A 24,430-nucleotide genomic window follows, 5' to 3' on the forward strand; every position below is an offset into this window, starting at 1 on the left:
CACACAGTTGTATTACCACTGAAGCCTCGATCCACTAAATTGTGCTTAGGAAGCTTTTAACACCAAAAGGCTTTCCCAGCAAGGTAAAAACACTTACTTTATTCTCATAGGTTGCTATGAACATGCATCATTCAAGGATACTCCATAAAATTTATATCAGAGTGATAGTTACTTTTTAAAATATTCTCAAAATCCCACTGCAGTGGCAGAACATGAAGATATATAATATAATATTTTATAAAAAATGACAACTTTGTATAGAAAGCATTTTGATAGCATTTAAAATATTTGCCATACTAACATTTAAAATATGTTATAATTTAGCTACTATTTAAGATTCAATTTAATTGTCAGATTTTAAGTTTATATCAAAGAAGGTTCTTCCTGTTTTATTATTATTATTCTTTCTATAAAATCTCAGCAATTCATGCACTTGGAAAGATTCATTCCTACGTAACTTATGTAACTTCAATCAAGCACTAAATCACAGAATCGGCAGTCTATTTGTTTAGGTGGCGGCAGTTTAGGCAGCCAAGCCTCAGTAAGCCCTCACGGGACTCTGTGGGTGGCACATTTCAGCCTTGCAGCTGGGTTAGCACACAGTACACCAAACAAATTGTTATTTTAATAGAAATAAACAACACCCTCTGCTCCTATAACTCAAAACCCTAAAAAAGTGCTCCCATATTGAACATTTACAACCAGCCAAACAGCAGCTAAGTGGCTTAGCATATCAGTGCAGTTATAAATCAGTTCTAACAACACCATCTCTTTTGATGAAATCTTACTTTGGTTGGGAGTGAATATTTCAAAATACTGACTCACACAGAAATGCAACTTCTTTGATCACTGCTTCAAAAGACTAAGAGAAGAGCAATCATTATAATTAAGAATGCTAGAAATATTTGGAGTGTGTTGTGTTGAATGAATTATTTCTTTTACTTTAAAGATGACTTCAATCATTATGCTACTATTAAAGTATAACACGTAACAAAGTCGAACATGTCGTGACATATCCGTTACTTGTATTTCCTGTACCTCAAAGACAATCAAAGTACTGTGGACCAGTAGTAAGATAATGCAACATACTTCAATATGGTTCAGTTATCTGAAGAATACATGCTAAACCCGGTTAACTAGAGAGAACAAGAGTCCTACATAAACCCTGTGGACAGAACATGATGTGCAATACTGCCACTGGTAAGAGCTTTGGTCTTCTTCCACAGTTCCTGGCTCACAGCTCCCCAGACCCTTGGGATTTCATAGGTGTTGAAAGAAATAAAGGCATCTTTTGTTATGCTAATTTAGGTGACTTCAGGGCCTGCTGAAAGGGTGGAGACAAGTTGCCAGGAGAACCAACCAAGTGATTAGAGGTCTCTGAAATTTCAGTCCAGGATCTCCAAGGACCAAAGGACAGGTGAGTTCAATTGCCAATGGCCATGACTCAGTCCATCAGTGTTCAACCTTTTTCATCTCCTGGCACACAAAAACTAATTACTAAAATTCTGTGGCACACAAAAAATATATTTTTGCCAATCTGACACAATAAAAATAGGTATAATTGTTATTCATTTGCACCAGATAGCTATTGTGTTGGCTGTTCTCATTTTTACTTTGACAACCTAAAGGAAAAGAGGTTAGTGCCCCTGACCAAATAGCCAGGTATTGCATGTTTTAAAAATTCTCATGGCACACCGGCTGAAAATCGCTGCCTTGGTCAATTATGACTATGAAATGAAGCCTCCATAAAAAGCCCCGGACAGTGTGTTGGTCCTTTTCTCACAGAGCTTACACTTTGGGGAACACCAGAACACTTCCACGTGACATCTTCCAGGGACCCAAGCTCCACAGACGACAAAACTTCCTAAGTGCAAGACCTTGTCCTATGTACCTCTTCATCTAGGTGTTGATTCTTTAATATCCTTTAATAATAAACTTGTTACCTGGAAGTAACATGTTTTGCAGAGTTTTGTGAGCCATTCTAGCAAATTAATCAAACTCAAGGAGGAGACTGTAAAATCCTCTGATTTATAGTCAGTTGGTCATAAGTACAGGTAATAAACTGGACTTTCGATTAGCATTCTGAGTTGGAGTGGGTGGCTGGAACCCCCAACCTCGAGTCAGTTGGTTAGCGGCATAGCTAAGAGCCCGGTGCCTGAAGTGCATGTGTGCTGGGCAGAGGAGGCAGGAGGTGGGCAGTGGCGCAGGGCAGGGAGAAGTCTTATAGGACTGAATGCTTAACCTATGTAATCTGATGCTACAGCCCAGTAGACAGTGTCAGAAATAAGTTGAATTCTTAGATACCTTGCGGGTGTCTGGGAATTTTAAGTTGGTGTGTGGGCAATCCCTACCCCAACCTCCCATGTGAGAATTGAGTCCAGGAACCTCATTTAATTGGTGGGATTTGCCAGAACAACCCTGACTCAAAGAAACATAGTTTGGGAGGAGAAAGAATAAAAGGTCAGGGGATGAAAATCTTTTGATTCCTGGTTGGCTGTGTGGTTATCCATGGAATGGAGCAGCTGCTATGCTGCAATCAGCTACCACTAAAGGTAAAAGTTGCCAATGGAACTTAGAGGACACGACTCCTGGGCAGTCGCTTCCTTTGATGCAGAAGGAAATACAAACTAATACGTAAAAGGTTAAATATACAATTCCCTGGTTATTATTATCTAGAATAGCCAAAGGAAAGTAAAAATAAGTACTGGGTCAGGTCTTACCGCTAGATCAAGCTTAGATTTGGGTCAGGGAACCCCATTCACCACGTAAAAAGGAGACTTCAGTCACATTTCAATATCCATTAAAAGAACCATTAGTGAATTGATGAAAATCTCTGATAGATGCAGAAAGCAACAGGAAATAAAAATATAAATGAAGATGGCCATATGAACTTATCAATGATGTGATCTGATAATTAAATACAATGTACACTGTATACTGTGTCTCAGTATTCTGACTTAATAAAATTCTTGTTTTAGATAGGGTTATTAACTGTATAATTGTGCAAAAATAAAGTATCATAAACTATTGCTTTTGCTGTTTGGAACTGAAATTCTTATAGTTTGTTAAACACTCTGTTAAAAAGCATATCTCTTCATTTGGAGTATATTTTGATAACATTTCTTTACTCTTTTCTTGTGTCTTCACTACAACTTCATCATCATCATCATTATTTTTATTATACTGAATATCCTACTTAAGATATCTCTTCCAGGAAAAATCATTCACTCACTAATACCTTCACTCTTCATAGACCTTAAGGCAATACTTAACACAATGCACTATATAAAGCAGGTACTCGATAAGTATTTTTAAAAGTGTGAAGTTATATAAACATATCTTTAAAAACTTGTTTTTACTTTCTCATTTACTGAAAGTCAAAGATTAAGGCTATGAACAGGTGAGTGAAGTCAAATCTGGTGCACAGGCTGTTATCATTGCGGACGTCTTCCAGTGAACCGTGCCAGTGGCCCCAGAGCACTGGGAAGCACAGTGCTCCAAGACTCACTCCAATAAGAGAGGGTGCAAGGGAGAAACTGAGTTAATTCAATTGCTCATGTCATAAACAATTTAACTGAGGATCAAAAGTTAAGAGAAGAAGGTTCCAGGGCACAGAGCAAGTAACTGGTCCTGTGTTAAAATATAAAATTATCTAAAAAGCAAGAAAGAAGAAACTACAGAGATTCAGATGAATAGAATAACCACCATGAAATAGCAGCAATCATTTACTGACTGTCTACTGTGTAGCTGGTATGACGCTAAACAATCTTGTACACTAATCTCATTTTAAACTCACATTTGCTCTAATGAAATAGGCTTAATTATCCACACTTTTTTTAAATGATAAAACTGAGGTTCAGAGAAGTTAGGAAAGTTTTCAAAGGTTACAAAAGAGTATAATATATATCTATGTATCCAGAAATCAAAGCCAGAACTATGTGACTTTAAATCTGGTAACATTAACCAATTTGAATAATATTCTCTCTTCTAGCAAATAACTTTGATCTTCTATTCTCCTGCAGTGTATTTGTTACCAAAACCACAAAGAACACCTAAACACCTTAAATTCACGCTTCTGGACTTAGGGGGGAAAGGGAAACAGAGAAGGATAAGAGAAATAATAGAAAACATCAACCTTAATTGTCTCTTTCAATAACCGACATCCATTTTAGAGTGTATAGTTATTTAGTAAAGTGTTATAATACCTAATGAGTGCCTTCTATGTACCAGACTCAACCCTGGGAATTAGGAATACAATGATAAACGAGATAATTCAAGCCTTTATGAAGAAACACATAAAAGTGAATATCATACTATTTCTTCCTTTCCAGTAGAATTTTTATAAATTATAAGCTGTTTAGATAAATCCATTTTCTCAACCTACTTCAGACTCTCATATCAATAATGTAAAGCCTGAAAGGTTTCCCTGCTCATGACCACACAGTCAAATAGCCGCTGGGAAAGGTAAACATGACAGCATGCAAACTATCCATCTGCTAATACATGAGCTGGGCTTATTACTTGTTTTTCCCCCGACTTTTCTAATTCAGCTTGAAACGGCTCAGAGAAAGTCTCTCTGCCAGACTGTTCAGTCTCAAAACCTCACCACTAGATACTTTTTCCTGAGGTGCAGCCTAACTGGCCTTTTGCTTACTTTCACTGCATAAAACTCAGATTCTGCGTGTCAATACCAGTACTCACTTTCTCTGGAAATTTTTGACTTTGCAAACACAAGTATGACTTTAATTACACAAGGTATAAACTAGGAGATCAGAAAGACTAATTTGGAGGAATTAGGCCACAGCACCAATTTCTGAGCAAACAAAAAGTGCAGCAATATAAATATACTTTTGCTGACATAAGAAAAGCCATGAGACAATAAGGGATTGGAGAGCTCAAAAGCTAAGTACAGATCTCTACTTCTGACGTGGTCAGATAGCTCCCCTGGGACCGACCTATGATCACACAGATTGCAACATAAACTCTAAACAGAATATTTTTAAAAGAACTGAAAGCACAAAGAAGTTAATTAAATTTTGCTAAATATGAAAAAAGGGGGACATCACAATGAATAGGATTCCCATTGTTATGGCTTTTAGCCTGAGTGAGGACCCCAAACCCAGCCATAAAGATCGGCTAATACGTAACAGACACCAGGAGGCTTACTCTCTCGTAGAAGTGGAGAATAGGGTCTGGGAAACAGCAACAAAAAAGAGAGAGGGAGAATGCTGGAAAGGAAAGAACCAGAGAAGGGAAGATCTAAATTCTATGGAAAAACTGTTCAAATCTCTTATTAGTCCCCAAATCAAGTATGGGACAGACTCCAATCAGCCCTGTTAGGGTTAAAAGAACTGACCTGATATTTTTGCTAACACCTACTACATGAGAAACAGAATTTGAAGTTGGAATATAGACAAGTTAACTGACGTAAAAAACAAACAGACAAAAAAAAATTTCTTCTTCAATGAGTCTAACAGAATCCATTTTCTATAAGATATCATTCACAATGTCCAGGAAAAATTCTGAAATTCCTCAAGAAATTTAAAAAATATATATTAAAGTTTTAATCCATATAATCATTGAAAGTGACATAATTTATCCAGATGTTAAAATGAGCAAAGATTTTAAATCAGCTAATGTAACTATAACAAGGATTTACAGTAAAATATGATCATAATAAATAAAGAAAAAGAACAACTCAGTGGAGGAATAAAAGTTATAAAGAACCAAAGGGAAATACTGAATTTAAAAGTATTAAATTTTAAAAACCACTGGATTGAGATGAAAAAAGAGATAATGAACTGGAAGGAAGATCAATATAAATGATCTATCTGAAAAACAGAGAAAGGGTTTTTTTTAATGAATACAGACACAGGAACCATTTAGTGGAGTCTCAGAAGAAAACAAAACAAGAGAATAAGATGATATATAGAGAAATAATGGCCAAGTATTTTCCAATTTTAGTGAAATACATAAATTTACAAACTCAAGAATCAGGAGCCCCTACAAAAGATATTTTAAAATTTCATTCCTAGGCATATCATAGCCAAATTGTTGAAAACCAAAGATAAAAACAAAATATCAAAAGCAGCTGGGAAAAACATATTACATACAAGAGAACAATAATTCAAGTGAAAACTAATTTCTCATCAAAAACAACAAAGAAAAATTTACATATTGATATTCCTAAAAAAAAAGACAACAAAAAAATGTCAATCCAGATTCCTTTGTCCAAAAAAAAAGGTTCTTCTAGATTGAAGAAAAATTAAGCAAATTTCAGATAAAATAAAACTAAGAGAATGTACTGCCAACAAACCTACACTGTAAGAAATACCAGACAGTACTTGAGGTCAAGATGGAGGTGTAGGTAAGCACAGCTTGCCTCCTCGCACGACCACAGCAAAAATACAACTAGACTACAAAACAAATATCATCTCAGACTGTCAGAAATTTGAGCTGTATGGAAGTCCAACAATCAAGGATTAAAGAAGTCACATTCATCCAGAGGTTGTAGAAGGAGCAGAGACACTGGAAGAGGCTCGGAGGCACGGAGACAGAACAGGCAGTGGATAAAACTCAGGAGGGATACCTCAGGAACGAGGGGTCCCAGCCCTGCACCAGACTGCCCAGCCCTAGGATTCTAGTGTGCAAAAGGTAAGTCCCTATAACTACTGTAAAAACCAGAGGGGCTGGGGGCAATGGAAGAAATTGCAGGATTTTCAGTAGTCTCCTCTTAAAGGACCCAAAACAGACTTGGGACTTACGCAGACCCATTCCCTCTGAACTTCAGTACTGGGGCAGCAGCTGGAAGGGCACCAGTGGCTACTGGGGAGAAACTAAAGTGTCTGGCATCAGTGTGAAAGCAGGGGACAGCTTCTTTCTGGAAAAAACTTCAGAAGCCAGGCAGCAGCACTGTCCATACAGAGCCACACAGAGCCATAGAATGGTAACACCATATGAGAGACTCCGTAAAACTGGATCACACAAATGGTTGCCCTGACCTGGTGACTACATAAGGCTCTGTCCCACCCAACTTATAAGTGCACTTTTCTACAATAGGCCACACTAGTGAGACAGGGAGTCAAAGCAGCTCTACCTAATACATAGAAACACACAAAGGAGGCTGCCAAAATGAGGAGACAAAGAAATGTGGCCCAACTGAAAGAACACAACTCCAGGAAAAGAATTAAACAAATGGAGATAAGCAATCTATCGAATGCAGAGCTGAAAATACTGGTTATTAAGATGCTCAAAGAACTCATTGGGTACTTCAACTCAAAAAAAAAAAGGGGGGGCCCAGGCAGAAATGAAGCTTACACTAAACGAAATAAGGAACAATTTACAGGGAATCAAGAGTGGAGTGGATGAAGAGGCTAATCCAATCGATGATTTGGAACATAAGGAAGAAAAAAGGCATTCAATCAGAACAGCAAGAAGAAAAAATAGTTTAAAAAAGCAAGGATAGGCTAAGGAGCCTCGGGACAAGTTCAAATGTACCAATATTTGAATCACAGGGGTGCCAGAAGGAGAAGAGAAAGAGCAAGAAATTGAAAATTTATCTGAAAAACTAATAAAAGAAAATCTCCCTACATTGGTGAAGGAAATAGACATACAAGTCCAGGAAGCACAGAGAGTCCCAAATAAGATGGACACAAGAGTAACACACAAAAACACATCACAATTAAAATGCCAAAGGTTAAAGATAAAGAGAATCTAAAAAGCAGCAAAGAAAAGCAGAGAGTTACCTACAAAGGAGTTCCCATAAGACTGTCAGCTGGTTTCTCAAAAGAAATTATGCAAGCTACAAGGGACTGGCAAGAGGTATTCAAAGTGATAAAAAGTAAGTACCTACATCCTAGATTACTCTATCCATCTGAACTATCATTTAGAATTTAAAGGCAGATGAAGTGCTTCCCACACAAGATATAGAAAAGGAGTTCATCATCACCAAGCCATTATTATATGAAATGTTAAAGGGACTTACTTAAGAAAAAGAAGAAGATCAAAACTATGAACATTAAAATGGCAATAAAGAAGCCCCAATCGCCTAATGGATAAGGCATTGGCCTCAAAAATGGCAATAAATTCACAACAATCAACAATAAATCTAAAAAACTAAGCAAACAAGCAGAACAGAAACAGAATCATAGATCTAGAGATCTTTTGAAGGGTTATCAGTTGGGAAAGGGAAGGGAGAGAAGGGCAAAAGGTACAGGGGTTAAGAGTACAAATTTGTAGGTACAGATTTGTAGGGGGATGTTAAGAACAGTATGGGAAACGGAGCAGCCAAAGAACTTATATGTATGACCCATGGACATGAACTAATGGGGAGGATTACTGGAGGGAATGGGGGCTACCGGGTGGAGGTGAGCAAAGGGAGAAAACTGGGACAGCTGTAATAATCAACAAAACACAAAAATGAGCAATACTAGAAGGACTTCTTTCAGGCTGAAAGGAAATGATACCAGATGAACATATTGATCAAAAGAGGTGTAAGAAACAAAAGAAATGGTAAATATCAATCCCACAATATAATGAAAAAATTTTGCTTTTAGCAGTCTTTTTATAAATTAAGAGATAATTTAATCAAGTTTCTTGGACTTGTGATACAAATTAGTGAATATCTTTATAATTAAGTAACCTAATGTTTTTATTTTACATTTCTATATTTTCATTCCATTTATATGTACAACAGACCTTACTGTTGCTTAGTATTTTGGGTATAATGATTGTTAAAAAAAAAAAAAAAACTAACAAAACTGATCCTCCAAATATCAAGACAGCACTGGCAGAGGGTTTTGGTAAATCACTTAATCTTTGAATCACTCTAGCAAATAATTATACCTATTCCATAGGGTTATAAGGAGCCTCTATAATATGCAAAAAAATGTTTATCACTTTTCATCAAACAGTATTCTGTTACTGATAACTACTCAAATCTCTGTATTTCAGTGGCATCAAGTAAGATTGGTTGAATAATTGTATCATAAGCATCACATACAAAACTGACAAACAAATCCATTGAAAAACATTTATGCTAACCAAGGATTTATGAAAATGATTTAAACAAGTAATTTCCTCAAAGGAAATTTTAATAATGTCTAATATTTAGCACTTTAAATAAAAATAAGGTCACAACTGGATCTCTGAATAACGACTGTGAAACAGCATGCAAAGGAAATGGGTGACTCTAGGACATCATCCAACCAGTAGCCATGTACAGATTGGGTTCCTTACACCAAAGTAATCAGAATTGGGATTATTTCTTAATACACAAGGACACTTACACTGACAAAGTTTCAAAGAGCCTCACAAACTTGGCCAACACGGCTCGGGGTACACTGGCTGTACGTGGATGCACATTTGTCCTGCCAGCTCTTTCCTTTGACTGCTGTTCTCTGAGCCAAGGCCCTCCCAACAGTACAAATAGAATATCATGAATGTCACAGAACTTTAATAAATCAAATCAATAAAAAATTGAGCACATTAACTACATAAAAAATTAAGCGACATTAAGTATAGCATGATAGTTATCCGCCCCATATGCTTTGAAGTCACAACCCCAGCCTGCCACTAATTAGCTACTTGGATTTGCATCAGGTACATACACTAATTGTTAGTTTCCTCTATAACAGTTAATATCCACCCATAATACCGAGATGATAACAGGGCCTATTTGAGAAAATCATCAGGTTTGTATGTAGCGTAACATATGGCACATGCTGGTATTTTCATTATTAAGCACAGTAAAAGACTGAAATGAAACAATTCTAAAGCCCCAAACATTAGGCAGCCATTACAGCTGAACACAACTAAATTTAAATAGAATTATAAAATACAGAAAACCTATAGGAATACAAAGAAAGGCAAAAAGTTATTTACAAAAAGAGACAGTAGGTGAAAACTTCTTGAAGGGTAAGGCACTTCCACACACCCACAAAAATAAGCACTCCCCAAAGAACAGTATACATAAAAGGTATCTGAAGAATAACAGGAACCATGCTGAAGTAGCCAAGATGTCTGATTCATTTTCTGTCACAAAGAGATTAAAACAGCATTATTTTTTTTTCACTACAAGGCTATTGATCCAGAACACCTGAGACCTGACCTGTTCCAGATTAATGTTTTGGAAAGTTAAAAGCAAAGCAGCACACTGACTGAATACATTTTACGGTAGCACTTTAGAATAAGTAATACCCAACTGCCTGCCGGTGAAGATAGTGGTGTTGGCAGACATGGCTCGCCTCTTCACTCAACCACATCAAAACTGCAAGTAAAATATAGAACAACCATCACTCAGAACCATTAGAAATCAAGTTGAATGGAAGTCCGACAGCCATGGAATTAAAGAAACCACATCCATCCAGACTTGTAGGAGGGGTGCAGACACGAACGGTCTGGTCCCACATTCACATGTGGTGGATAAATTTTCAGGGAGGATATATTGGGAGCAAGGAGTCCCAGACCCACACCAGGGCTCCCAGCCCAGGCTTCCAGTGCCAGGAAGATTAAGTCCCCACAACTTCTGGCTGCAAAAATCAGTAGAGATTGAGTAGGTGGAAGAAACTTCTGGAGTCCCAAGCAGTTCCTCTTAAAGAACCCACACATGGACTCCGCTACTCAGACTCGCTCCCTGTGAGCTCAAGCACCAGGGTACCAGCTTGAAAAGTAGCAGCTTGAAAGGTACCAGTGGCATACTGGGAGAAACTGAAGTGTCTAGCATCAAGGTAGACACTATTGTCCCTTTCTTAAGCCCTCCCCCCCACCCCAGGGAGCCACAGAGACCACAAGCTGGTGCCATATCTGAGACTCTATCAACCTGGCTAACACTGTTTAATTTGCCTTGGAGAGCCCCCAGAGACTCTATCCCACCCAACTACAGGCCTAACTGAGCTTCTTTTCCATATGAATGACTGGTCTTGGCTCATGCTTCACAACTTCCTAAATTTTCTCAAACAAGCAATAGCTAACCTCAGTGAGCCCCAGGCCTGGCACTAGCAGCAGCCAGCCTAGATTCACAGCTTGGCTTTGCCTGAGAATCTCTAAACCCACCACAAGTAGCAGCCATCTCAGATTGCTTTAAAGCTCAGGCAGGGTGGCACCAGGCAAAACACAGGTTGGGGCTGAACTTGGCCTGCACCACCAGGGAAACCCTAAGGCCAGCACAGCCAGGGGACAGCTACAGACCACATCAGAGCACCAGCACTGTGCCTCTACACAGCTGATACTCCACAGAGGGTGGAGGTTGGTGGTCAGTGGTCACAGACAATCCTTGAAGCTGACTTGGTCTGGGTACTGGTGATAAGGATGCTCAAGGAACTTAGTAAGGACCTCAGCAGCATAAAAAAATCCAGTCAGATGTGAATAAAGAAAAATTTACAGGGAAAGAACGGTAGAGTGGATGAAGCTAAGAATCAAATCAATGATTTGGAACATAAGGAAGCAAAAAATAAACAACTAGAACAGCAAGAAAAAAAGGAATACAAAAAAACGAGGATGGTATAAGCAGCCTCTGGGACAACTTCCATAGGTTCAACATTCACATCATAGGGGTACCAGAAGAAGAGAAAGAGCAAGAAATTGGAAATCTATTTGAAAAAATAATGAAAGGAAACTCCCTAATTTGGTGAAGGAAATTGACATGCAAGTCCAGGAAGCACAGACAGTCCCAAACAACATAGATGCAAAGAGGCCCACTCCAAGACACATCATAATTAACATGCCAAATGTTAAACTTAAAGAGAGAATCTTAAAAGCAGCAAGAGAAAGAAGTTAGTAACCTACTTCTTTTGGAAGTTCCCATAAGACTGTCAGCTGATTTCTCAAAAGAAACTTTGCAAGCTCGAAGGGACAGGCAAGAAATATTCAAAGTCATGAAAAGCCAGGACCTACAACCAAGACAGTTCTACCCAGCGAAGCTATCATTTAGAATCCAAGGGCATATAAAGAATTTCCCAGACAAGAAAAAACTGAAGGAGTTCATCATCACCAAATCATTATTATATGAAATGTTAAAGGGACTGATTTAAGAAAAAGAAGATCAAAATTATGAACAATAAAATGGCAAAAAATACATATCTATTAACAATTGAATCTAAAAAATAAACTAAGCAAACAAGAACATAGACAGAATCATGGATACAGAGAGCATTTTGATGGTTGCCAGATGGGAAGGTGGTATGGGGGAATGAGTGAAGAGGTGAGAGGATTAAGAAGTTCAGATAAGTAGTTACAGAATAGCCATAGGGATGTAAAGTACAGTATAGGAAATGGAGTAGCCAAAGAACTTACACGCATGACCTATGGACATGAACAATAGTGTGGGGACTGCCTGAGGAGTGGGGGTGCTGGGTGGAGGGGAGACTGGGTGGAGGGGGGCAAAGGGGGAAAAATCAGGACAACTGCAATAGCATAGTCAATAAAATATAATTTAAAAAATAAGTAATACCCAAAAAAGGGCTAATGTCTCTAATATATAAAGAACTGGTAAAATTTGAGGGATGAAGGGCTAAAACCCAACAGGGAAAATAAAAAAAGACATGAACAGACAATATACAAAAAAATAAAAGGTGTTCAAATTCACTCAGAATTAGAGAAATGCAAATTAAAACAACACTGAGTTACTTTTTCACACCTATCAGATTGGAGAAAATTAAAAAGTAAAACAACCCTGGCTGGTGTGGCTCCGTGGATTGAGTGCTAGCCTGCAAACCAAAGGGTCGCTGGTTCAATTCCCAGTCAAGGCAAATGCCTAAGTTGCAAGCCAGGTCCCAAGCAGGGGGTGTGCAAGAGGCAGCCACGTATTGATGTTTCTCTCCCTCCCTTCCCTCTCTAAAAGTAAATAAATAATATATCAAAAAAATAATTTAAAAAATAAAATAAAATAAAAAGTATAACAGCAAGTTCTGTTAGTGAGGCTATGGGAACTAGATAATTTCATATGTTGCTTTCTGGTGGTGATGCAAGCTGGTGCAATTCTGCCGGAGAGAAATTCAGCTATATCTAAGAAAGCAATATATGCACCCCCAATGGTCACTGCAACATTATTTACAATAGCCAAGATATGGAAACAAAGTGTCCACTGATGGATGAATGGATCAAGAAATTGTGATATATACAATGGAATACTATTCAGCCATAAAAAGGAAATCTTGCTATTTGCAACAATATGGGTGGAACTGTAGGGCATTATGCTAAGTTAAATAAGTCAGAGAAAGGCAAATACCTTATGATCTCTCTTATATGTGGAATCTTATACCCACACACAACCTCATGGATACAGAGAAGAGATTGGTGGTGCCCAGAGGTGAGAGGGTGAAGGGGAGGAGGAGCATGAGAGAAATGAGTGAAGAGTTTCAAAAGGTTAAAAAGTTAGCTAAATTCCACGTGAAACACGAAATACTGAAGAGTAAGTTTTTTTATATTTAGAAGGTGGCAGAGCTGTTCCTATATGTTGATTCGAATTGCATCTTCTTCCTAAGGTAAGTAAATAACTACAGAGAAACTGACTTTTTGAATTTCTGTGGCACATCCACACATTCCTAGACTCACTACCCACCTCCCACCAAAAAAAAGCAAAATTCAAACGATATGCTTCTTAAAAGAAACCCTACTTAAATAATGACCAAAACACTCATGTGCAAAAGGATAAAAAAAGACATGCCATGGTAATTCCTACCACCAGAAAGATAAGAGTAGAAGTGCTAATTTGTAAAATGAACTTTAGATCAGATAATATTAACAGTTAGAAGGTCCCTGCACAGCGATAAAGGGATCAAATTACCAAAAGTACATGACAAACTTTAATACTTTATACCTAGTAACAAAGATTGAAAATATATGAAGCAAGACCTGACAGTACTTCAAGGAAAAGTAAACAGATCCATAATTACAGCTGAAGATGTAAACACATTCTCACTCATTGGTATACCAAGTAAATATAAAATACACAATATAGAACAGTTAGACTACAAGATTAATGAACTTATCTAATTGACATTTATAAAACAATCCACCCAACAACAGCAGAATAAATATTTATTTCAAGTACATGTGGGTCACTGAACAAGAGAAAACACAGTCAGGGCCTTCATGCGAGTCCAAATAAATTTAAATTGATTCAAGTCATATACAGTTTTCTAACAACAATGAAGCTAAATTAAAAGCCAGTAACAGAAAAATAACTGGAATATCAAAAAAATTGGTAATTAAATCACAAACTTCTAAATAATTCATGTATGAAAAATAAAATCAGAAAAGTACTTTAAACTATTGAACAAATGAAAATAAATATATGACATACCAAAATTTATGAAGTGAAGTTAAAGCAGCACTAGGAAGCAAATTTAGATTCTAAAATATCTTTTTTGGGGTAAGAAGAAAGGTCTCCAATCAATGAGCTCAGCTTCCACTTCAACATGGTAACACTAGTGAAAGAGGAACAAGACGACCTATTCTTTGAAAACTACAAACAACCACTGAGTGACTGAGTGCTCAATCCGTGTTTCCAAACTCTGGCACTATTTCGGACAGGATAACTCTTTGCTGTGCAAACCTCTCCTGTGCTTTGCAGGACGTTCAGCAGCATCCCTGTCTCCCACCCCCTGGATGCCAGCAGCAGCTGCAGGCCGTGACAAGCAGAAAGGCCTCCAGACACTGCCCAGTGTCCCTGGAAGAGCAACAGTTCTACAAAGTTGAGAGCCACTTTTGGAAAACAATGGAGAGATACATCTTGCTCATAGGTCAGAAGACTCAATTTTTTTTATTATATTTTATTGATTATGCTATTGCAGTTGTCCTGTTTTTTCCCCTTTACACCCCTCCACCCAGCAACCCCCACTCCCTCAGGCAGTCCCCCCACCATTGTCAATTCTGTAGATTCAATGCATTCCCAATCAAGATTTCAGCAGCTATTTGTAGAAGTTGACATTGATTCTAAATGTCGTTAAAAAAACCTTAAGTATATAGGATATCCAAAACAACATTGAAAAAGAACAAAGATGAAAGACATATTACCTGATTTCGAGATTTATTATAAATCTAAGAAATTGAAACAGTTTAGGGTTTTGCACAAAATAAATATTGATCAATAGAGCAGAATGAAGTCTAGACATAGATTTATATATGTATATAGACATATCTAGTCAAGCGATTTTCAGCAAAGTGCAAGAAAATTCAATGTGGAATTCAACAAATGGTGCTAGAACTGAAACATCCATAAATAAAAATTTAACTTCAATCCATACCTCATACTATATACAAAAATTAAGTCAAAATCAATCACAGGTTCTAAATGAAAAACTAAAAAATTCATATATGAGCACTTAGGAAAAAATAAATTTATTATATATTACACTAAAAGCATGGTCCTTAAAAGAAAAAAAAAACTTCTTCAAAATTAATTTCTCCTCTTCTCCCACAAAAAGGAATAAGGTATTTCTAAATCATATATCTATTAAGCAACTAGCATGCCAAATACACAAAGAACACCATAAAGATTTAAAGACTTTTTTAAAACATACCCACGAAAAGATTTATACATAAATGTACACGGCTGTTTTATTCACAGTAGCCCACAACTGGGAACCACCTACATACCCATCTGATAGTGAGTGTGGTACATCCATGTAACGGACTACTACTCAGCAACCAGAAGGAAGGAGCTGCTGCTACACAAGACAATGACGACTCTCAAACACATAACACTACGTAAAGTTACACACAAGAGTGTGGTTCCATTTACACGAAATTCTAAAACAGGTCACCTATAGTGACAGCCTGGTGGTTGTGCGGGCCGTGGAAGGTGAGCAGGGCTGGGAGACGGAGAAGGTAATTGGGGAGTGACTGCAAAGAGGTATGAAGGAATCGCCTATGGTGATAAAACTGTACATTTAACATAGGTATATTTTATTCTACGTACATTACACTTAAAAATAATTTTCAAAAAAGATTTGGATTCATAAGGCAAAGGCCTAGATTCCACCCTACGTAACTTACAACCTCTGCCTTCCTTAGGAATTCCCTTATGCTTCCAGCACCTACATCTCACATATGAAGACTGACACAGCCAAGACCACACGATGAGGTGAAAGTAGATGTTAAGAGATTAACTGAAAAGCTACAAGCAGATATTAATATCATTGACACACAAAAGCCTTCTACAGCATAGTTTTATATGCTGCCTTCTACTTCTATTTTTATTATAAGTTGTTTCTTTCCTCAACAATCCCAGAGTCACAGAAAAAATTAAAATATAATGACTTTGAGATGTTTCTTTTTTCAAGCTTTTATAAAAGTTTTATTAGGTGTGAATTAAATTTTTATGTTTGTCTTCTTTTTTTCTTTTTTTTACTACATTTTTTAACATTTTAAATCAGAGTAAAACAAAGCAAGAAAATAAGTTCTCAAAAACAAAATCATATAACTAAAAATTAATTTTTAAAGCAATAATTCTGGAGTCTCTTCTATAAACTAGAAAATACATACTTTGCATAGGATTTCTGCACCACTTACATTACTGTTTTAGTTCCACATTCCAAAACGGTCAGGAAATTATAAACTGTTTAATATAAAAATGGCAGATGTATACAAATACATTTATCATAGAAATAAAGAATACTACAATTTCTTTTTCGGGCATTCAAACAACACAAATTAAACCCATACTCCCACAAACCTGAAAGTCATTACTATTTTTGACAAAGTATTTGGCAGAGAACCATAATAAATGCTCCAATTCTGATATTTCATCTGGAAATAGCCATTTAAATTTAAAGTCCCCTAAACCATGGGGACACAGGGCAATAATATAGAATTTTGGACTGCTGTTTTTAAAACAGCTTTGGCTGCTTTTGGTTGATTTATTTTACCTAATTTTTATATACCTGAGAAATGTAAGTTAAAAAAATTGTAGGGAGGATGTTTGAACTTGAATTCATTTTCCACTTAAGAAAAAGTTACAACATACTGTGGGACATAGTTAGCCTGTACTTTACTATATGTTCAAAAAAAATTTTAATTAAAGTATGACTGAACCATGCATTTGTAATAAAAATATTAGGGGAATAAATACCCTTATAATAATTAAAGTGAGCCTTTCTGAAAGATGTTTCAATCTTTCCTGAATGTTCACATTCAGACTTTCACTCTCTACACAGGAATGGATATTTCTGGGCATAGAACGTAACTGAAATCCCATTTCACCAACTGGCTTGTAGTTACATAAAGCCATGTGACTTAGTTGTGGGCAATGGGATGTGAGCAAAAGTAATGCAGACAATTATAGGGTGATGGCCTAAAAGAAAAGGTCCATGACTCTTATTTTCTCTTTAACTCGGACCTGTGCCTGAAAGGTGAACATGACAATGAAGCCAGAACAGCCATCTGGACCATTAGATAAAAACTACCTGTTAAAAATGACAAAGCAACATGATTAAAGAAGCCTGAGCCTCCGACGTCATAAAGCCGTCATATTAATCCAGGACTGCCAATTTGGATTTTTACATCAGAGAAAAACAAACCTCCATGCTATTCAAGTCATGAAATTTTCAGTCTACACTGTATCCCAGGCCAACATCCGATGGTGGGGGCAGAGAGACAAAAGGAAAAGAAACACAAAAAGACTTTACCAGAATTCTAATTAAAGACCTGTAATCAGTTCTCGTGTGTGTGTTTATGTGTGTCTTTACTTATCATATTTAATTTTCCTTCAAACATCCTCATTTTCCTTCTTTAGGACTACTTTTAGAAATAAAAAACTACACTATTTCAGGTGACCTAAAATAAACCTAAGAAATCACTTTAAAATTTTATAGATGAGAAAACAGAAATGTGAGCAAGCTAAATGAGGAGCCCAAGGCTATTCTTATCAAAAATAACTAGGTCTTTTTTTTTAATCCTCACCTGATGATATGTTTATTGACTTTGGAGAGAGAAGAAAGGAAGGAGGGAAGGAGAGAGAAAGAGAGAGGAAAACATGGAGGTGAGAGAGAAACACTGATCAGTTCCCTCCAGTAAACATCCTGACCTAGGACTGAAGGCACGATCTAGGTGTGTGCCCTGACTAGGAATCAAACCCAAAACCTTTTGGTGGAAAGGACAATGCTGTAACTGAGTTGAACCACCCAGCCAGGGCTACTAGGGTTTTTTTTTTTGGGGGGGGGGGTTGTTGTTGTTGGTTTTTGTAGGTAATAAATGAAATTGTTTCTAAAGAAACAGAGCAAGTTATAGAAGCAAAAAAAGAAAGAGGAAGACATTAATTAAGATATATTATTTGCATGACAAAGCATATACTACTATAAAATCAGTATGAATTGTGAAAGACAGAGGGAAAACAATGACACAAAGTCCAAAGTAGTCTTCAGAGAGGACAATAGCACTTAACAAAAGAGATGAGTTCCAGTTGCTGGCACTAAAGTATGCTTTCATCCACTACAATCTACTGCCAACTAAACCATTGGTGATGGTCCCAACGGTTTGTACTGTACAGAGAAAAGGAGTTAGCATCTAGAAGGACATTTAACATTTATTCCAATGGGAATTAAGCTAAAATAAAAGCATCTATATATCTATAAAGAAAAGCCAATTAGAGCACAAATAAAATTGTGGGTGTTTTGAACTTAGAGCAATCTCATGAAAACCATGCACCCACTCCCCGCTTCCCAAAATGTATATAAACATTAACATACGCATTATACATTTAAAATACTTCATTGCTTTGGAAATTGACCATTCCTTCACTGATAAAATGCGAGATAATATTTCTAAAAACAGTTTTTGAATATACAAATTAGTAGCTCTTCTTTTAAAAATTAGAAAGAAAATTTGATACAATTATAAATTTCAAATGTCTTGTATGACTTGAATATATGAAATGCTCATACTGTGTAGTGATCACCAACACAGAATTTAAAACATAAAAATTCTTGAATTTGGCAACAAATGCTTAGAAACCCAGACTGACTCTGGTAGCAAATATAATTAGAAGTCATGGAACACACTTTGCCATGAGGGAGTAACTTCATGTCAACAAACAACAGCATGCACTACAACTTTGTGAGTGGAATCTACATTCATTCTTTTCTTTTATTCCAAGTGTAGGAGGTCATGTTTGGCAATAATCAGATGTCTGTATCACCAAGGAAAGTATTACAAACTCTATTTAAACTTTTAGGTCACCAAAGCACAATTAACCTCAAAAAAAAGTATTCTGCCATGTTTCCAATTGTCTGAAAATGTTTGCCAGCAGATAAATTTACAAGATACTGTCCCTCTGAAATTCAATTTGCGGAAACACATCCTGCAGCACTGGAAGGTTCCCAAGGCAGTTTGGCCAGATGGACTTGTGATTCTCATCTGCATCCATAAGGCTGAGAGAACTGAAAGTTTTACCTCATTCAAGTATCCAAAAATACCCCGCAAGTAAGCCAAACCATAAATAAACTCCTTCTTGTCTGAGAGTAGCCTTTTTTCCCTCATAAGCAAGTTAGTAAATGAATAAAAAGGCAGCTATCTAAACTGCAACATAGTGATTTAAGACATATCCTTTAGGAAACTAACACATTTCTCAATTACTGGGAATCTCTTACTCTGTTTCCATTTCTTGAAAAAACCTGTTGAAAACATAGGGGCTAAAGGCTTTGGCTCTGATAAAGTTGATAGTTTCAGGGTGGTGAGCAAGCTCTCCTTCTGGATTACTGTCAGTTTCTGATGCTGATACATGCCAAGCCAATTGTAAAAGACATGAGTCATGAGGACTCGAAGTTCTTTCTTCATAGAAGCAGCAAAACCAGATGTACAGCCAAGCATGGCAAGTACTCCATCCATGCCCAGTGTACCAAACCCCACTTTTCCCCATGTCAAAGATACCCAAAGCCTTTCAGGGTTGAAAGATACCTCACAAACCTGGAATTTGTTATGCTTCAGAATACACAAAACAGATGAAAACTCGAAACTGGCTGCATGAAATGTTAGTTCTTACATACAAATTGAATGGAAATGTTGAATGGAAAATGGCATTACTCCCAATTTGACAATGATCTGCTTCAAAATATTAGAAGAAACCATCAGCAGTACTGTGGTATACAGAGAGCATCACTGAACTGTACAGAAAAGAACACTGTGATAAGTAATAAAACTTCAGTAGCCAGCTCAAACCTTCTTACTTAACCTATTTTAAATTATCATTTTAAGGACTTAGCTCACTGAAACTTACTTACATTGGCTGCTAAATTAGAAAAAGTATATATCTTTTAAATAGAAGTAATTACTGAAGCCAGTGTCTTTGTAGTATTCTCTGCATCAGGGGTGCCCCTCGGCCCGTGGGCCACATGCGGCCCAGGATGGCTATGGATGTGGCCCAATACAAAATCATAAATTTACTTAAAACAATACTTAGTCGTATTACTAAGTTTTATACTACATTTTATTACTTAGATATGTACATTTGCTATATTAGTGATCACAAATTTGGGACCTGCTCGATGATTTTAAAAGATTACTGAAAGGGCTGCTGCATAATTAGGGCTATTATATGAGGACTTTTTTGCCTATCTGTGGTGGTAGGTATCACAAAAATTATGCATGGACCTTTCATTTGCTCATTGGTTTTTGTTAGTGTTTGTGTATTTAATGTGTGGCCCAAGACAACTCTTCTTCCAGTGTTGCTCTGAGACACCAAAAGGTTGGACACCCCTTCAGTCTATGTGATAATATATATTTTTAAAAAATGATTCAATTTGTTGCTTTAAATATTTCTCTAATTGATGAAATAGCTTTACTCATTCTGAATAAAAGAGACTTTTTTAAACAATTTTTTAATTTCAATTTAGTTCTAGCATAAGTTGTCAATAACTGTCTTTAAACTTAACGTCATAAAGATGGCCCTCCCTTTCTTCTACCATAGAGCTCATATCTGATTGATAAACGACTGGCCAAGTGCCAATAATTTAATCTCTAATTATTGCATAAACTTGGGTAAAATAGAGAAACAGTAAGTATAATACTTTTGATAAATAAATCATTTGTCTTGATCTGAATTGGTGTAGGAACTAAGCAGGACAAATAGCAGATATCCTTGTCAGTAAAGCATGTAAGTTTTGGAAAGTTTGGGTTGAATTATTTCTATTTTAACATTTCTAAGTTTGATAATATAAATAAAACATCTTAATTCCTAATTATAAGTCCTACTGCACTTAATTATATCATCTTATAATTTCAAGTACATTCTAATAAGTAAAAAATGTCATGATTATTAAATATTCAAAGGTAACTATATTATTTTCTTTCTTAAAATCACTATATCCCTGAGAAAAAAGAACAAAGCAGGAGGGATCATAATACCTGATATCAAACTGTATTACAAGGCCACTGTAATCAAAACAGCCTGGTACTGGCATAAAAACAGGCACATAGACCAAGGAACAGAACAGAGAGCCCAGAAATAAACCCAAGTCTTTATGGTCAATTAATATTTGACAAAGGAGGCAGGAGCATAAAATGGAGCAAAAACAGCCTCTTCAACAAATGGTGTTGGGAGATCTGGACAGCTACGTGCGAAAAAATGAAACTCGATCACCAACTTACACCATACACAAAGATAAATTCAAGGTGGATAAAGGACTTAACTATAAGTCCTAACACCATTAAAGTCCTAGAGGAAAACATTGGCAGGAAGATCTCGGACATTCCACACAGCAACATCCTCACAGACACATCGCCTAAAGCAAGGGACATAAAGGAAAGGATAAACAAATGGGACCTCATCAAAATAAAAAGCTTCTGCATGGCTAAAAAAAACAGCACTAAAATACAAAGAGAACCAACAGTATGGGAAAACATATTTGCCAATGATACCTCAGACAAGGGCCTGATCTCCAAAATATATAAAGAACTCGCACGACTCTACTCCAGGAAAACAAACAACCCAATTAAAAAATGGGCAAAGGACTTGAACAGACAATTCTCCAAGGAAGACATACAGAGGGCCCAGAGACATATGAAAAGATGCTCAGCATCACTGGCCATCAGAGAGATGCAAATTAAAACCACAATGAGGTACCATCTCACACCAGTCAGAGTGGCCAACATAAACAAATCCACAAACAAATGTTGGAGAGGATGCGGAGAAAAGAGAACCCTAGTGCACTGTTGGTGGGAATGCAGACTGGTGAGGCCACTGTGGAAAACAGTATGGAATTTCCTCAGAAAACTAAAAATGGAGCTGCCCTTTGACCCAGCAATTCCACTGCTGGGATTATACCCTAAGAACCCTGAAACACCAATCCAAAAGAACCTGTGCACCCCAATGTTCACAGCAGCACAATTTACAATAGCCAAGTACTGGAAGCAACCTAAGTGCCCATCAGCACATGAGTGGATCCAAAAATTATGGTACATTTACACAATGGAATTTTACGCAGCCAGAGAAAGAAGGAGCTTATACCCTTTGCAATGGCATGGATGGAACTGGAGAGCATTATGCTATGTGAAATAAGCCAGGCGGTGCGGGACAAATACCATATGATCTCACCTTTAACTGGAACATAATCAACAAAAGAAAAAAGCAGACAAAATATAACCAGAGACATTGAAATTAAGAACACTGTAACAATAGCCACAGGGGACTGGGGAGGGGATAGTGGGGAGAGGGTTCTATAGGAGCTACTATAAAGGACACAAGGACAAAATCAATGGGGAGGGTAGAGGTGGGGAAGGGAGGTGGGACTGGCTGGGGAGGGGTGGAGGGAAGGGGAGAAAATGCAGACAATTGTAACTGAATAAAAATAAATAAATAATTTTTTTAAAAAATCACTATATCCCCAAACTTATTTCAATAGACCTTGTCTCGATGTCTAAAATTTTTGACCTCATTTTTCAGAACTGCTCATTCATGTAATTATCTCTAAAATACTTACTTAAAGCATTAAAAACTAAATACATTCTCCAATAATTACTTTTCATAATTCATTAAGATAAAGCATTGACTGTAACTTTGAAACATTCTTCCAAGTTAGAAACCAAGTACTTTTCAAATTTTTATTTCTGAGGTATTCTGGGAATAATATGCTAGTTACTTCCTTAATTCCCCATAAGTGCTCTGACATTTTACCACACTTTGGAAAGTTTTACTTACTGAAACATCTTTCAGGCTTTTCTCAAAGGAGAAATGACAAGACTCTTTAGAAAAATTAAACTTGTATGCAGTGGCTGGTCCTGCTCCTGACAACAATGCTTTTCTCAATTCATCAACATATTTCTCTTTTTCCATTGCCATGTCACCAGCTTCTTGTGAAATCGCTGATTCAGAAACTATGGAAAACATTAATGACAAATGTTTTAATAAAAAGTAAATTTCTAAACATGAAAATAGTTCTTTACCTGTTGCTAATTTATCACTTATGTGACAGAAATTTTAAAAAGTAAAACCAAACCCCATACCATACATTTTTAAGTCAAATTATACCTTTTAACTGAACTCAGTTTTTCACAAGGCATTTAGTTTCAAATCTCACCTGAGAGCATTAGGCTCCTTGCATTCTATTCTTTCTCTTCTCAGGTGAAATGCATGCGTTAGAAATTACCACAGAAACTACGATCCTATGCACCTGCTCCTAGGTCATAGCTAGAGAAATTATTCCTTATAATCATTAATAAGCTAAGTATTTTACATCTTTCTCCCTTGCCTCTATTATTAAAGAGATCAAATAGTTAACAGTCTACACATGTGCAGAGTCAAATTAAAGGAAAGGTGGAGTTCCTACTATTTATGTCATCATGTGCCAACAACAGCAAAGGTGAATGGAGGGAGGTGATGAGGAAGGAAAAAGAAGGGAACTAGTATTTATAGGGTCGCCTCTACAGCATACACTATGCTAGAGATCTGCCTTCCAGTTCTCTCATCTAGGTACTTTTAAAGTTCATGTTTTACTCATCCATAGATATACTTACTTCAGCAAGCATATTTTCAATTTTAGATACTGTTTCTTTTTCACAATATCCTGGTTCTTGTTACACTCTCCTTGTAAATATTTGAAGGCTTTAAATATACTAAAAATCTCTTTCAGATCGGTCTCTATGCATGGTTCCTGGGTATTAATTCCATTTCTTCTATCTGCTTATACATTCTCGTTCTTCTTTTCTTGTCCTCTCTGCATGGCCATGTTTCAGCATGGCTCTCCTATAGTCAGAGCCACAAGGGCTCCGGGCAGTAGAGGTGACATTAAATGAGGGTTTCTCGTTTGCCTTTCTTGGAGTCCCTACAGGTGTCACCATTCCAGACCAATTTTGAAAGTTAATTTCTCAGCTTGGCTTTTACATATGAGGCACAGAATTCAAATTTAAACCTCCCACCCAAACACAGCAGAGACTTAAGGTTCTTATTTTTGTTGGGTTATTCACTTGTATCTCTTATTGAGGAATCTAGGCCACATCC

At 36.8% G+C, this 24,430-nt stretch overlaps 1 protein-coding gene across 7 annotated transcripts in view; it reads right to left on the minus strand.

The window, feature by feature from the left end:
• XRCC4 (X-ray repair cross complementing 4) overlaps window positions 1–24,430 on the minus strand; it is a 208,401-nt gene that overhangs the window by 156,392 nt on the left and 27,579 nt on the right. For all 7 annotated transcript variants that reach the window (XM_045197807.3, XM_045197808.3, XM_045197810.3 and 4 more), the window contains one exon: window positions 23,132–23,307. In XM_045197807.3, the coding sequence (XP_045053742.2) occupies window positions 23,132–23,307 (176 nt within the window). The remainder of the gene's footprint in view (window positions 1–23,131; window positions 23,308–24,430) is intronic.

The sequence above is a fragment of the Desmodus rotundus genome, chromosome 1, assembly GCF_022682495.2.
Source record: "Desmodus rotundus isolate HL8 chromosome 1, HLdesRot8A.1, whole genome shotgun sequence".
In the NCBI taxonomy this organism is placed as follows: Eukaryota; Metazoa; Chordata; class Mammalia; order Chiroptera; family Phyllostomidae; genus Desmodus; species Desmodus rotundus.